Source organism: Macaca thibetana, chromosome 1 (genome assembly GCF_024542745.1).
Source record: "Macaca thibetana thibetana isolate TM-01 chromosome 1, ASM2454274v1, whole genome shotgun sequence".
NCBI lineage: Eukaryota > Metazoa > Chordata > Mammalia > Primates > Cercopithecidae > Macaca > Macaca thibetana.
This window is the reverse complement of record NC_065578.1, coordinates 32,578,030-32,590,894: the sequence shown is the minus strand read 5'-3', so window position 1 is coordinate 32,590,894 and position 12,865 is coordinate 32,578,030. Positions and strand designations below refer to the sequence as shown.

The 12,865-nt window shown below is 43.0% G+C and overlaps 1 protein-coding gene across 1 annotated transcript in view; it reads left to right on the top strand.

Moving 5' to 3' along the window:
• The window catches only part of CSMD2 (CUB and Sushi multiple domains 2), a 653,486-nt gene that overhangs the window by 585,572 nt on the left and 55,049 nt on the right, over positions 1–12,865 (top strand). Inside the window, exons 50-54 of the mRNA XM_050747220.1 lie at positions 1,183–1,371; positions 5,991–6,176; positions 6,964–7,158; positions 9,127–9,300; positions 10,899–11,072. Coding sequence (XP_050603177.1) covers positions 1,183–1,371; positions 5,991–6,176; positions 6,964–7,158; positions 9,127–9,300; positions 10,899–11,072 — 918 coding nt within the window. The remainder of the gene's footprint in view (positions 1–1,182; positions 1,372–5,990; positions 6,177–6,963; positions 7,159–9,126; positions 9,301–10,898; positions 11,073–12,865) is intronic.

Genomic DNA, 12,865 nt, shown 5'->3' with positions numbered 1-12,865 from the left:
TGGCAGGCTTTATAATGTGAGTCCTTTCAGGCTGGGATTTTTTGTTTTGCTTTTATGTTTGTTTGTTTGTTTTTTGAGACGGAGTCTCACTCTGTCACCCAGGCTGGAATGCAGTGGCATGAGCTCGTCTCCCTGCAGCCTCCACCTCCTGGGTTCAAGCGATTCTCCTGCCTCAGCCTCCCGAGTTGCTGGGACTACAGGCATGCACCACCACTCCTGGCCAATTTTGTATTGTTATTAGAGATGAGGTTTCACCATTTTGGCCAGGTTGGTCTTGAACTCCTGGCCTCAAGTGATCCACTGGCCTTGGCCTCCCAAGGCCAAGGATTACTGGCGTGAGCCACTGCGCCCGGCCCAGGCTGGGATTTTGGTCTGTTTTCTTCATTGTTGTATTGCAAGCACTTAGACCAACACCTGGAAGATAATAGATACTTGGTATCTATTTGTTGAATAAATGAATGAAACAAGTTGAAGTCCTATGTGGAGGGGAAATGAGCACTGTAGGGAAATGTGTGTCCCGGGTTGCCACAGGTCCGTCTCAGCGCATTCCCCCACACAACACGAAGAAGGACAATGACCATTTATTGAGCATTGAACAGTGAGTGCCCCATGCTGTGCTGAGGGCTTTATGTACACAGTCTATATTTACAGTTTAAACTGACCAAAAGTCTGTGAGGTAGGTATTACCAGTCCCAATTTACAGGTGAGGAAATTAGAGCCGAAATGATTTGTCCCACGTTACAGAAACTGGTCAGACCAGAAATGGGACTGGGGCCCAGGCCTGACTAAGGTCAAAGTCCACACCCCTGCAGTCGGCAGCTTTCTGGAACCAACCCCGCTGGGCTCTACTTTCTAAGTCTGTTTGGAAGCTGAAGGGATTTGAGAGCCTGAACTTAGCCATACAACCAGATCTACCTTTGGACCGCAAAAGGGACCCAGTGCTTCATGAAGCTGTTTTTTTGTTTTGTTTTGTTTTGTTTTGTTTTTTAAATTTTGTTTCGGCTTTACCAACCTGACTGGGTGTTTTTCAATATCCACCATTCAGACCTTCCTCAGTAGCAGAGGATGTGGCAATGGCAAAGACAAGGGGATGGGGAAGAAGAAAGGGAAAGGGGCCTGCATAAAAGACCATGTCTGTCTTCCTGCTGGTACCAGTTCCCTGAACCTCATCTTGTTGTTCAGCCCCTTACTGCAGCCTGCCCAGGGCTCCACTCCATGGCTTCATCCTGGGCCAGACCAGCACCCAGCCCGGGGGCTCCATCCACTTTGGCTGCAATGCCGGCTACCGCCTGGTGGGACACAGCATGGCCATCTGTACCCGGCACCCCCAGGGCTACCACCTGTGGAGCGAAGCCATCCCTCTCTGTCAAGGTGAGAAGCAGGTGGAAAGCGGGTCACAAGGTAGCTCAGATCCAACTCACATCTTGGGTTTGTCCCAGGACTAGTCATTTCCAAATGTGGGTTTCCTCTTTGATAATTATTTCATTCTTTCCACTAGCATTTACTGAAGATCTGTAGTGCACAGCAATCTCAGTATTTTGAGATCCATGGGGGAGATGCGTATGTGAGCACATCAATGCAAAGTGGCAGAGGAAGGAAGTGTTGTGTCAGGAGCATAATCAGTGTTGTGGGAGCCCAGAGGATCTGCTTTCTCCTGGCCAGCTGGGGAGGGTTCCCAGCAGAGGGGATGCTTGGACTCAGGTTCCTAGAGCAAGTGGTTGATCAAACACTTGAAATGTGTCAGTCAGTTTGCATGCATTACCTTTTATGATTTATGAGTTTTTTCCTTTAAAGTCATATACATTTAAACTAAAAATCTGAAGAAGAAAAAAAAAAAACGGTAGATAATGCAAAAGAAAAAAGTGAAAATGAATGATAAACCTGAGATCACCACTGTTAACATTTCAGCGCATTTCCTTTTGTCTTTTATGTATTGATTATAAAAATAGGATCATCCATGTACAAAGCTCTTACAGATTTTGTTTCCCATAATGCTGCACAACCATTGAAAATCATGGTGAGGAAGTATATTTAACTATATACTACTTTTTGAGATGGAATCTTGCTCTGTCACCCAGGCTGGAGTCCAGTGGCATGATCTCAGCTCACTGCAATCTCTGCATCCCATGTTCAAGCAATTCTCCTGTTTCAGCCTCCCGAGTAGCTGGGATTACAAGCACCCGCCACCATACCTGGCTAATTTTTGTATTTTTAGTAGAGACGGGGTTTCACTATATTGATCAGGCTGGTCTCAAACTCCTGACCTCAGGTGATCCACCTGCCTCGGCCTCCCAGAGTGCGGTGATTACAGGCGTGAGCCACCGCGCCTGGCCTCTATTGTTAACATTGTACTTCCTCATCATTATTTTCAATAGTTGCACAGCATTATGAGAAAACTGTCATTCATTTAAGTATCATTCTGTTGTTGGTCATTTGGATTTCTATATTCTTTGTGACTATAAACTTAGAATTCCATCTTTATGAATATTACATATTTCCTTAAAGCAAATTCCCAGAAATGAGATTGTTGCATCACTGTGTATGCAATTGACAGCTGTCGATACTGACTGCTGTATCGCAGCAGAAAATTTGTTTTCTGAAAATTTGTCCTCATGTATAGCAGCATGTAAGAGCTGTCTTTTCTCCCACGGTCTCAATGTTATGCACTGCATTTAAAAAAAGAAGAAAACATTGCCAACTACATAGATGAAAACAGGAAATCGCATTGCTACTTGATTTTTCCTTTGGTTCCCAGTAGTGGTGAAGTGCTTTTTAATGACATCTCTCATCTCTAATCCTCACAACCTTCTCGCCTGTGCCTGTGTTTCCTCAAATAACAAAAACAATGTGCTATTAATAATCTACTCCTAAGCAAAGGTCACAGTGAACTGGCTGTCCACAAATGGCAAATGGCATTTGGCTTTGGTCTCTGCATCTCTGACTGCATTAACATGGACAAGTCTTTTTTCCAGAGCACCAGTCGGAACCTACCAAGTCTCTCATTTCTGTTACCTTACATCACCACCCAAAATTAGGCCTCCCCCAGGCTTCAGCTGACCCATCCCCATACTACTGTGCATGTCTTCTCCTGTCTCCACCCTGTGCCTCCCACTGACGCCCTTCCTCTGAGCCTCCCACTGCGTTCTCTGGAATCCTAGTTCCATGGCCAGCAAGCATACATGCTCTGTCCCTACCCAGCTGGCTGTCTTCACTTCCTCCCTCCATGGAGACCATGGCTGTCCTCTGAGAGCACGTATACTGTGGCCCTTTCAAGTGGAGTGTTAATCCGCCTCCACCCACCTCCTACTTCCCTCAGAATTCTGCGCCAGGAAGGGCCTGGCATTCTTCCACTTCTCTACTGCTGCTTCCAACCCATGATTTTTTCACTCCTCCTTTAGAGACTCTATGCCTCCTAATGCCTTCTCTCTCCTTCTCCAGCCCATTCTCTCACTCCGTGTCTCTCTCCCTCAGAGATCTCATTCCACCACAAGCCTCAAATACTTTGTGATTATATCCCCTCCCCTCCTACTCACAGGAAATGTCCCTCTTACCACCTGGTTTGGGGGACTGCATTTTGGCATGGAGATCATGAGACACAGGCTTTTAGTATCTCAGGCTGGAGTATTATCTTCTGTCCCCTTAGTTATCTACAAGAGCAAGGCCAAGCCAGGGACCGTGAGAAGTGGCTGCTGCCCACTTCCTTCACTGCCCTCCCTGGGTTGACTCTCCATACAAGACACCAGTGGAGATCCAAGTATTTCTTCCCAAAGGATTCAAGGAAGCTGGGCAGGTAGTTGATCAGATATGACAGCTTGGCTAACCTAGTTCCACTGAAGGAGCTCACAGCCTTTCTGTTTAGTCATTAAGAGTGTCATGTTTAAACACTCTCTCATTTCTCATTCCTTCTGTGTTCCTGATCCTCCTCTTCTGGAGAGTCCCACGCCTAGACCCTTCTTCCATCTTGGTATTCCAACTTCTCTCCCTCTGAACAGTCTATCCTCCCCCATTCATAATGGAGCCCCAGCCTGATGCCTCCTATTGGTTCTGGAAATTGTTATAGCATCAAGCATCTTGTTAGGCGATCTCAATGGGACTCTGCCCAAGCTTATTCTGGCTCTGAACAAAAAAGTTCTGAGCTCTAGACTAGTTGTCAGAGGGGATAGTGGATGGAGGCAGTAGTGGGTACTTTGGTAGATCAATCTTTCCACCTGTAATACCCCCTGAGCTATCAAAGGGCAAGGATGATTTATAAGTATTACTTTCTTTCAAAGACCAAACAGTCTACTCTTGCCTAAGTAATTCCTATTCCTCCTATAAACATAATGTCGACCCTACTCCTTATAAAATAATAACCCTGGCCATGTTGCTGCAGACATTTCTCCCCTGAGTTGTCCCTTTGAGATTCCTTTTCTTTGTATTCGTGAGTTAGTTCTGTCATTTTTTATATCCCATATCTTGTCCTTTCTTGGTTTTCACCCTCTTTTTCATGGGGTATATATATCCTTAAGTAAATTCTTAAGAAAGGGTTCATGAGGGGTACACTTTCTGAGACTTTACACGTCTGAAAGTGTCTATCTTTTTGCCTTCACACATGCTTGGTCAGTTGACTAGGTAAAATTCTAGTTTACAAATCATTTTCTTCAGAAGTTTAAAGCTTTGTTCCATTATCTTTGAACACTCAGTGTTGTTGATGGGAAGTCTTATGCCAGTTTGATTCTCATTCCTTCACAGTTATGTCTTTTTTTCCTCTCTTTCTAGGAACTTGGAGGAATGCCTGTGTGTCTCTGGACTTCTTAGATACACAAAATTCCATGATGGTGAATCTATGAGTGATTCTTTTTGCATTCCTTTGGCTCCCTTTCCATCTGAAGACTTGTGTCTCTCTTCAGCTCTGAGAAATTTTCATCTATGATAATTCCGTCCCTTCCACTTTTTGTGATCTCTCTTTTTGGAGCTCTGAACAGTTGGATGCTGGACCTCCTATATTGAGGATTGATCTTCTGTGTTTTCAGTCCTTTTATCTCATTTTTGGTCTCTTTTTTTAATATATTCTGAGAAATTTACTTTTAATCTCCAATCCTTTAATGCTTATTTGGGCAATCACATTTTTCATTTCAAAGAACTTTTCCTTGTTTTTTGTTTTGTTTTGTTTTGTTTTGTTTTTTCCTTCAGAGCACACTGATTTTATTTTATGAGTACCACATGTCACCTTGACTTTATCAGGATACTACTGATCAAAAGTTTAAAGATTATATATCTTCCGTTTCCTGAATTAACTCTGTTTCCTAAGGGGACGTTTATTTTAAACCTTATCTTGGTTTGTCTTGTTCACACTGCTGATTTTCTTCATATATATGATCCTTGATTGTATTTTAAAAATAAGGGCCAGGTTGATTTTTTCAGATAGGAGATGTGGATTACCTTTGTTGTTTTTATATACAGATATCTTGGTCCACTAAGTCTCTCCTATCAATGAGAAGTTGAGTATGTGGCAGACCTGAGTAGGCAATGGGACAGCCTTTAGGCCAAAAGACCATAAATCCTATAATTAAAAGAGCTTTCCTCGGGGATGCCAACTCCCACCATAGCAGCCCTAATTCATTCTAAGGGAGTTCCCCTTCAGTGGAAAAGAAAATTCTCTCTTTTGTTTGGAGAGTAAATACTTGAATGTCTCTACACCATGTTTGTGGGAACAGATGGCGGAGAACTGGTTTCACCCTGAGGCTCCCTCCCATATATTTTGAGCTACAGCTTCTTTGCACTTCTATCTTTATTCCTTTCTTCCAAACAAATGAACAAAACAACAACAACAAAAAACCACTCCTCTGATGATGATCCTCCCATTTTCTTTTTTATTATGAGACTTTACCTTTTTATTAGTTTTTACTACAGTTTTATTGGGACCTTGAGAGGGGAGGAAGGATAAAAATAGTTTTTTAGAACACCATCTTAAACCAGAAATGCTCATGACATTGTTTTCCTTTTGCTAGCTCTTTCCTGTGGGCTTCCTGAGGCCCCCAAGAATGGACTGGTGTTTGGCAAGGAGTACACAGTGGGAACCAAAGCCGTGTACAGCTGCAGTGAAGGCTACCACCTCCAGGCAGGCGCTGAGGCCGCTGCAGAGTGTCTGGACACAGGCCTATGGAGCAACCACAATGTCCCCCCACAGTGTATCCGTGAGTCCTTGGGCAATGGAGGCGGGTGTAAGGAAGGGCTAGATGGGCAGCTGGAAAGATTCCTACAAGGAGCAAGCTAAAAGCACAATAATGAGGAAAAAGAAAAAAAAAAAAAAAAAAAACATGGGCATGGAGGCTGGGGGATTTCAGAAGAGGAGGCAGTTGCTGAAACTGCTCTCAGCATTGATGACCATTGTGCCCTAAGATGTTTCCACAAACCACCATGGAACTTAGGAATGGCCTGGTGCACTCCCTTTTAGATGGAAAACCTGTCAGAAAGTTTGCATGAGTGTCCCTTGATCCCAAAGCTCTAAAACAACAACTTTTAGGCCAGATCACAAAATGGTGACCTCCTCAGCTATGTCTGGTCCAAAGACAGAGGTTTTTGTTTTGTTTGGTTTTTTGGCCTACACAGTGCTTTTAAACAGATTTTGAATTACTCCACGATCTTTTAAAATCAAGAAATTTTCATTAAAATCCAGATTTCTGTCTTCTCTTGAAAAATGAAAATCTAACCAAATGTAACTCGAACATTCAATAATCAACCATGACTGAGTACTATTTCTGTTTTTTAATTTTTAATTTTTTGGCAGAACTGTACTTCCCAGTTAGCCACATCCCCCACTCAACCCACTCTGTTCATTTACCAAACCTGCCTGAGAACTGAAGATTCCTGGATTCTTCATTATTGCATTAAGGTCTCCAAGTCCTTTGATCTGGGGTCTTGCAAGGTCTTCCACAATTAATCAAGTAATTAATCCTCCTCTTTGTTCCTCATTTCCCCCAGCTGTGACCTGTCCTGATGTCAGTAGCATCAGCGTGGAGCATGGCCGATGGAGGCTTATCTTTGAGACACAGTATCAGTTCCAGGCCCAGCTGATGCTCATCTGTGACCCTGGCTACTACTATACTGGCCAAAGGGTCATCCGCTGTCAGGCCAATGGCAAATGGAGTCTCGGGGACTCTACGCCCACCTGCCGAAGTAAGCCCAGGAAGAGAGGGTGGGCAAGTTTGGCAGAGTCCCTCCTACCTAAGCTGTCTCATGCATGAGGTGAACTGGGGTGGGGGAAAAGGGGGTATCACCAGGGATTGCAGTGTACTGCTTTTTAGACTCTCATCTAGTAGAATCAGGAGCTGGGAAAATGCTTACTCCTTTACTCCTTTATGGAAGTATTTCTTAGCATCTTCTCATCTTATCAAAAGCTGCCTTTCTCCAGATGAGCATCCACTAATTCATTTCTTTAATATTCATTAGGCTCTTACTATATGCCAGACACTGTAGAGGTATGAAGATAAAAGGTTTTGGTTTCTGCCCACATGGACTTTATACTCTACCGGAGAGGCAGACACATAAAGAAGCAATGATAATGTGGTGTGATAAGACCTCAAATGGGAGTGTATATAGGAGGAATGAGGGTAACACAGGAGACTGGTCACCTAAACCTGCCTGCCTTCTCCATTGTCAGTTGTTTTTCTTCGGTCCTTTAATACAGTTTCAAAGGTCAGAATCTATGGGAAGACACTCTGAGACAGGCTTATTAGGGGGTGCTCTTGAGAACACCACCTACAGAAGGGAAAGGAAAGGAGGGAAGGAAGCAGGACTGGGCAGAAGGAGAATTGAGCTCTGATGCAGTATTCGTGAAAGCCTCAGCTCACCCCCCAGGGAGCTCTGCAGCTGGGATGACCCCTCAGAATTGTCACAAGTTGGAGCAAGGGAACTGTTATACTGCCACACTGACCAGCCACTGGATGCAGGCTGGCCTAGGAAAGGGACATGACCTTCCTAGGTGGGTGGACTCTTCAACCACAGCAATCTGAAAAGGGCTGCCAGCCAAGGGTTGTTTGCCAGCAGCTGGGGAAATAAGTCCCTCAGTCCTAAAAGGGGCTCTGAGTGGCTCACCGCAGCATGCACTACAACAGGGACATGCTCATAATATTTATGTGACCAATGCAGATGTCATAGAGGAAGCAAGTGATTATAAAGAGGTAGAAGGAAGTGGTCAGTGAGAAGTGGGAGTTTGAGACTGGGAGGAAGGAGGAATGGTATCTTCCAATGCCTGTGATCCAGGTTGGGCATAGATCCCAGCATTTGAGAGGCTGAAGTGGGTGGATCACTTGAGGTCAGGAGTTTGAGACCAGCCTGACTGGCATGGTGAAACCCTGTCTCTACTAAAAAAAAAAAAAAAATTAGCCAGCATGGTGGTGCCCACCTGTAATCCCAGCTACTTGGGAGGCTGAGGCAAAAGAATTGTTTGAACCTAGGAGGCAGATGTTGCAGGGAGCCGAGACTGTGCCACTGCCTGGACTACAGTACAAGACTCCATTTCAAAAAAAAACAAAAAAAGCCAATGTCTGTGATTCAAGACACTGTTGTCTTTACACGCTGTGGTGCAGACCACACAGTGGGATGTAACCACATGTGTGGCAGAGTAGTCCCAAACGTTTGACAGCCTCACTACAATGCAGTCACTCACATTTCAGTGCAGCCTTGGCAATTAGGCCTCACCTCATACCTCAGCCAGAGGCTCTCAGCAGTGCTCTGTTGACAAAGAGTGTGAGGCTGCTGCTGGGCTCAGAAAAGAAGGGCAAGGAAATTGGTTAGCAATGTCTGCCCAGGGCACTAAGGAGCATACCACAGAATCGCCATCTCTTCCTAACCTAATCTCAGCCACCTGAGGAGGATTAAAAAATTACACAGGCCAGGGCCTTGTCTCCAAAGCTGGTGAGTCAGGCACCTGCAGTGGAACCAGGCATTTTAAACAGCCTTCTGGAGACACCTCCAGTTGAGGTGCCACATCAAACAAGTCAGCATCACAACCCATATTCTGGTCAGAAATTCCAGCAGAGTAAGGTTGAACAGGTCTTATTTTTGTCACGGTTTTTGCTAAGCAGAAGCAGCCATGTCCCTCCTCTTGGGGCTGGCTTACTGAGCATCTTGTGATCCTTTTAGTCATCTCCTGTGGAGAGCTCCCGGTTCCCCCCAATGGCCACCGCATCGGAACACTGTCTGTCTACGGGGCAACAGCCATCTTCTCCTGCAATTCCGGATACACGCTGGTGGGCTCCAGGGTGCGTGAGTGCATGGCCAATGGGCTCTGGAGTGGCTCTGAAGTCCGCTGCCTTGGTAAGTGGCCTCTCCAGGCCTATCCTGCCCAGTTTTTCTCCACGAGATAGATTAGATCTTTCCAAAGCTGGGATCCAGTCTTTGAACAGTATTATTTCACCTACTGACATAAAATGCTTAATGCAAACACCAACTATTGGGCATTAGGCATGACTAAAACCCTGGAATAGCTTATCCCGGGCCACCCAAAAGAATGAGAAGAACTTCAGATCTAAAGAGACAAGCCTTTGAGGGGTTCTCATTCTGGTTAGAAAGGCAATTCCTTCCTATTGGCCTTTGAATAATGAGTAAAGCCTTAGTCTCCATTTTTTGAAAACTTGTAGACATATTCCTGTAACACACCTAAAATACCTTTTATATTATCTATTAGCAAATTTTACACACAACATATAGATCTATACATATATACTAAGCAAATGACAGAAACATAAAACAACCTGGTTTCCAAAGGACAAAGTTATCATTTCCTCCATGGCTAATCCACCCATGGTTCTATGGTTCTGTCTCCTCTCACGCCTTTCTTGGACCCCTAGAGTCTAACAGAGGGCCCCAGCCACATAAACCTAATAGGATAGATTGGATGGTCTGTCCTGGGGTGAACAGTGCGGTCTTGCCACTGTCCCAGGCCCATTAAGAAAGCAGTCACAGGTTATTTCCACAGAGAGCCAAAGGAAGCTGGCGGAAATGCCAGGAATATACTCTACCCAAATCCCGTATAATAAAAAGAACTCATCTAGGTGCTACTTAAGGAGAAGGAAGGAAATATGAATTTAGCCAAACCATCTGTTTTTACATAGTTGTTTCAACACAGCCGGGTTTTGATTGCCTTGATGTAGACAGTGGTGCCCTCCATGCAGTAGATGCTCAGTGAAAAACAAGATGCCTGGGCTGGGTATGGTGGCTCATGCCTTTAATCCCAGCACTTTGGAAGGCCAAGGCGGGTGGATCACTTGAGGCCAGGAGTTTGAAACCATCCTGGCCATCACGGTGAAACCCCGTTTCTACTAAAAATACAAAAACTTCTAGGTGTGGTGATGCATGCCTGTAGTCCCAGCTACTCGGGAGGCTAAGGCAGGAGAATCCCTTGAACCTAGGAGGTGGAGGTTGCAGTGAGCCAAGATCGAGCCACTGCACTCTAGCCTAGGAGACAGAGTAAGACCCTGTCTCAAAAAGAAAAAAAAAAAAAGATGCTCTTGAGTTTGGGTTTTTGGAGGGGGGTTGTTTGTTTTTTACAGAAGGCTTTTTTGTATCTGGTTAGTAAGAAAAAGAGGGGGATGATCCTGGAGGCAGGGAGGTAACAGTGATCATTTTGCACACACCTGTGTAGACACAGAAACTGAAGCTCAGAAGTGAGTGGCCATTTGGGATACAACCTTGGGATTTGGGGTGTCAAGTCCTCAACACTATTTTTGTCATGTCGAGGGTTCCTGAAGTCACCCCTAGATTGCTACTCTCAGGGAGAGGTGGGAAAAGTGAGGAGTTACCGAATAGTTGGTCCTTTTCCCCACCCTCCCTGTCTCTCGCCACCCAGACCAAGCTCCACTCCATTTTCTATAAGCTCCTCTTTGATGTACTCTCTTCCCCATCCCTCATCAAAGCTGGACACTGTGGGACTCCTGAGCCCATCGTCAACGGACACATCAATGGGGAGAACTACAGCTACCGGGGCAGTGTGGTGTACCAGTGCAATGCTGGCTTCCGCCTGATCGGCATGTCTGTGCGCATCTGCCAGCAGGATCATCACTGGTCGGGCAAGACCCCTTTCTGTGTGCGTAAGTATGTCATCCACTCTCCCTAGTCATGGGGCTCAGATTCAAAATGACTTTCTCCCTCTCTCTTAATTAGATTAGCTAGAGGGTTTTATATATATATATATATATATATATATATAATTATTTTATATAATAATTATAAAATAATTATATATATATATAAAATTGCTAATTTTTTTTCAAAACTGAAATCATTGTTGATTTAATGTTTTCCATTCTCTGCGTGATTAATCACTGTTTTCACCTTTATTATTTCCTTCCTTGTGATTTCTTTTGGTTTTACATTTTTGTTCATTTTCTAGCTTTTGAGTGGAAATTTAATTCATTTAGTTTCATTCTTTCATTTCTATTGAGTTTTATTGCTATAAGTGCTTAAGACTATGACATTTTCTCTCATCACTGCTTTAATTGTATCCTATAGAGTCTAATAATAAATGTTTATTATTTATTAGAAATTCTGTAATTTTGGTATTGATTTCTCCTTTTACATAGAAAATTTTTAATAGAAGGATTTGTTTCTAGGTGGAAGGCCCTTTTTGTTTTCATTATATTATTCATTTCTAATTTTATGGCATTGTATATAATATTTCTACTTCACAGAATTTACTGAAGCTTTCTTTGTGAAAACTTACTAACTTAATAGTTGGTCAATTGTTATGAATGTCCCATGTGCACTTGAGAAGAAAGGATATTAGGATGTCATGTTTTATTTATATATTCATGAGATATATCTGATTGATTATGTTGTCTATGTCCTCTACATTCTTACTTTTCACCCACTCAATCTGTTTTATTCTGAGAGATGTGCTTAAAGTTTTCTATTATTAGTGTGTTTCTATTTTTCCTTGCACTTCCTGTAGTTTCTGTCCTATAAAGATGGTTGCTGTGTTATTTGGTGCATAGATACTCATAACTAATATCTCCATTGCACATTGTGGTTTTTAGCCTTTAAAGATGACTTTTTTTGTCACTTTTAATATTTGTTAGCTTGAATTGTACTTTGCTTGATATTAGGCTTACAACCCCTGCTTTAATTCTTTTGCCTGATACACCTTTGACCATTTATTTTAGCCTTCTGATTCTCTTAGGTGTGATTCTTGTATGCAGCATAAATTGCCTTATGAGCTAACTTAACCATCTTTTTCTTTTAGTTGGTTAGTTAAACTCATTCACATATATTAATATGACTGACATGTTTGGTCTTAATTTTGCCATTTCCCATTTCCCCCACTTCTCCACCCCTGGTAACCACCATTCTACTCTCTGTTTCTATGTATTTGACTTTTGGAATTATAATATTAGTTTAATTCTACTTTTCTTGCAGGTTATTTGGTGATTTTTTGAGGTTCCTGATTATTTTTCCCTACATCCTAAAGTCTAATATTTTTACTAGGACATGCTTCAGAGTTAATTATTCCAAGACAATTTCCCCAGATATTCTGTGGGTCTTTGAATATATAGATTCAGGTCTTTCTTTATTTCCAAAGACTTTTCTTGGATTACGGTTTTAAACACTGGTATTGCTTTGTTTCCCACTATTTTTCTTTCTTCTTCATCAGCTCTGATTATGTGTATGTTGAATTTTCTTTGCCTATCTTCTCTCTCAGCCTCTCTCTCATTATTTTCACCTCTTTATCTCATTTTAATTCCCTTGGTTTTTGCCTGACTTTCTTCAGTAACTCTTATTAAATTATCATTTGAGAATATTCTTTCTTGGACCTCTTATAATTTAGTCTTCATTTCCCAGATGGTTTTGTCTTTTTCTTCTATCTCTTTAAAGCATACCATCAGTT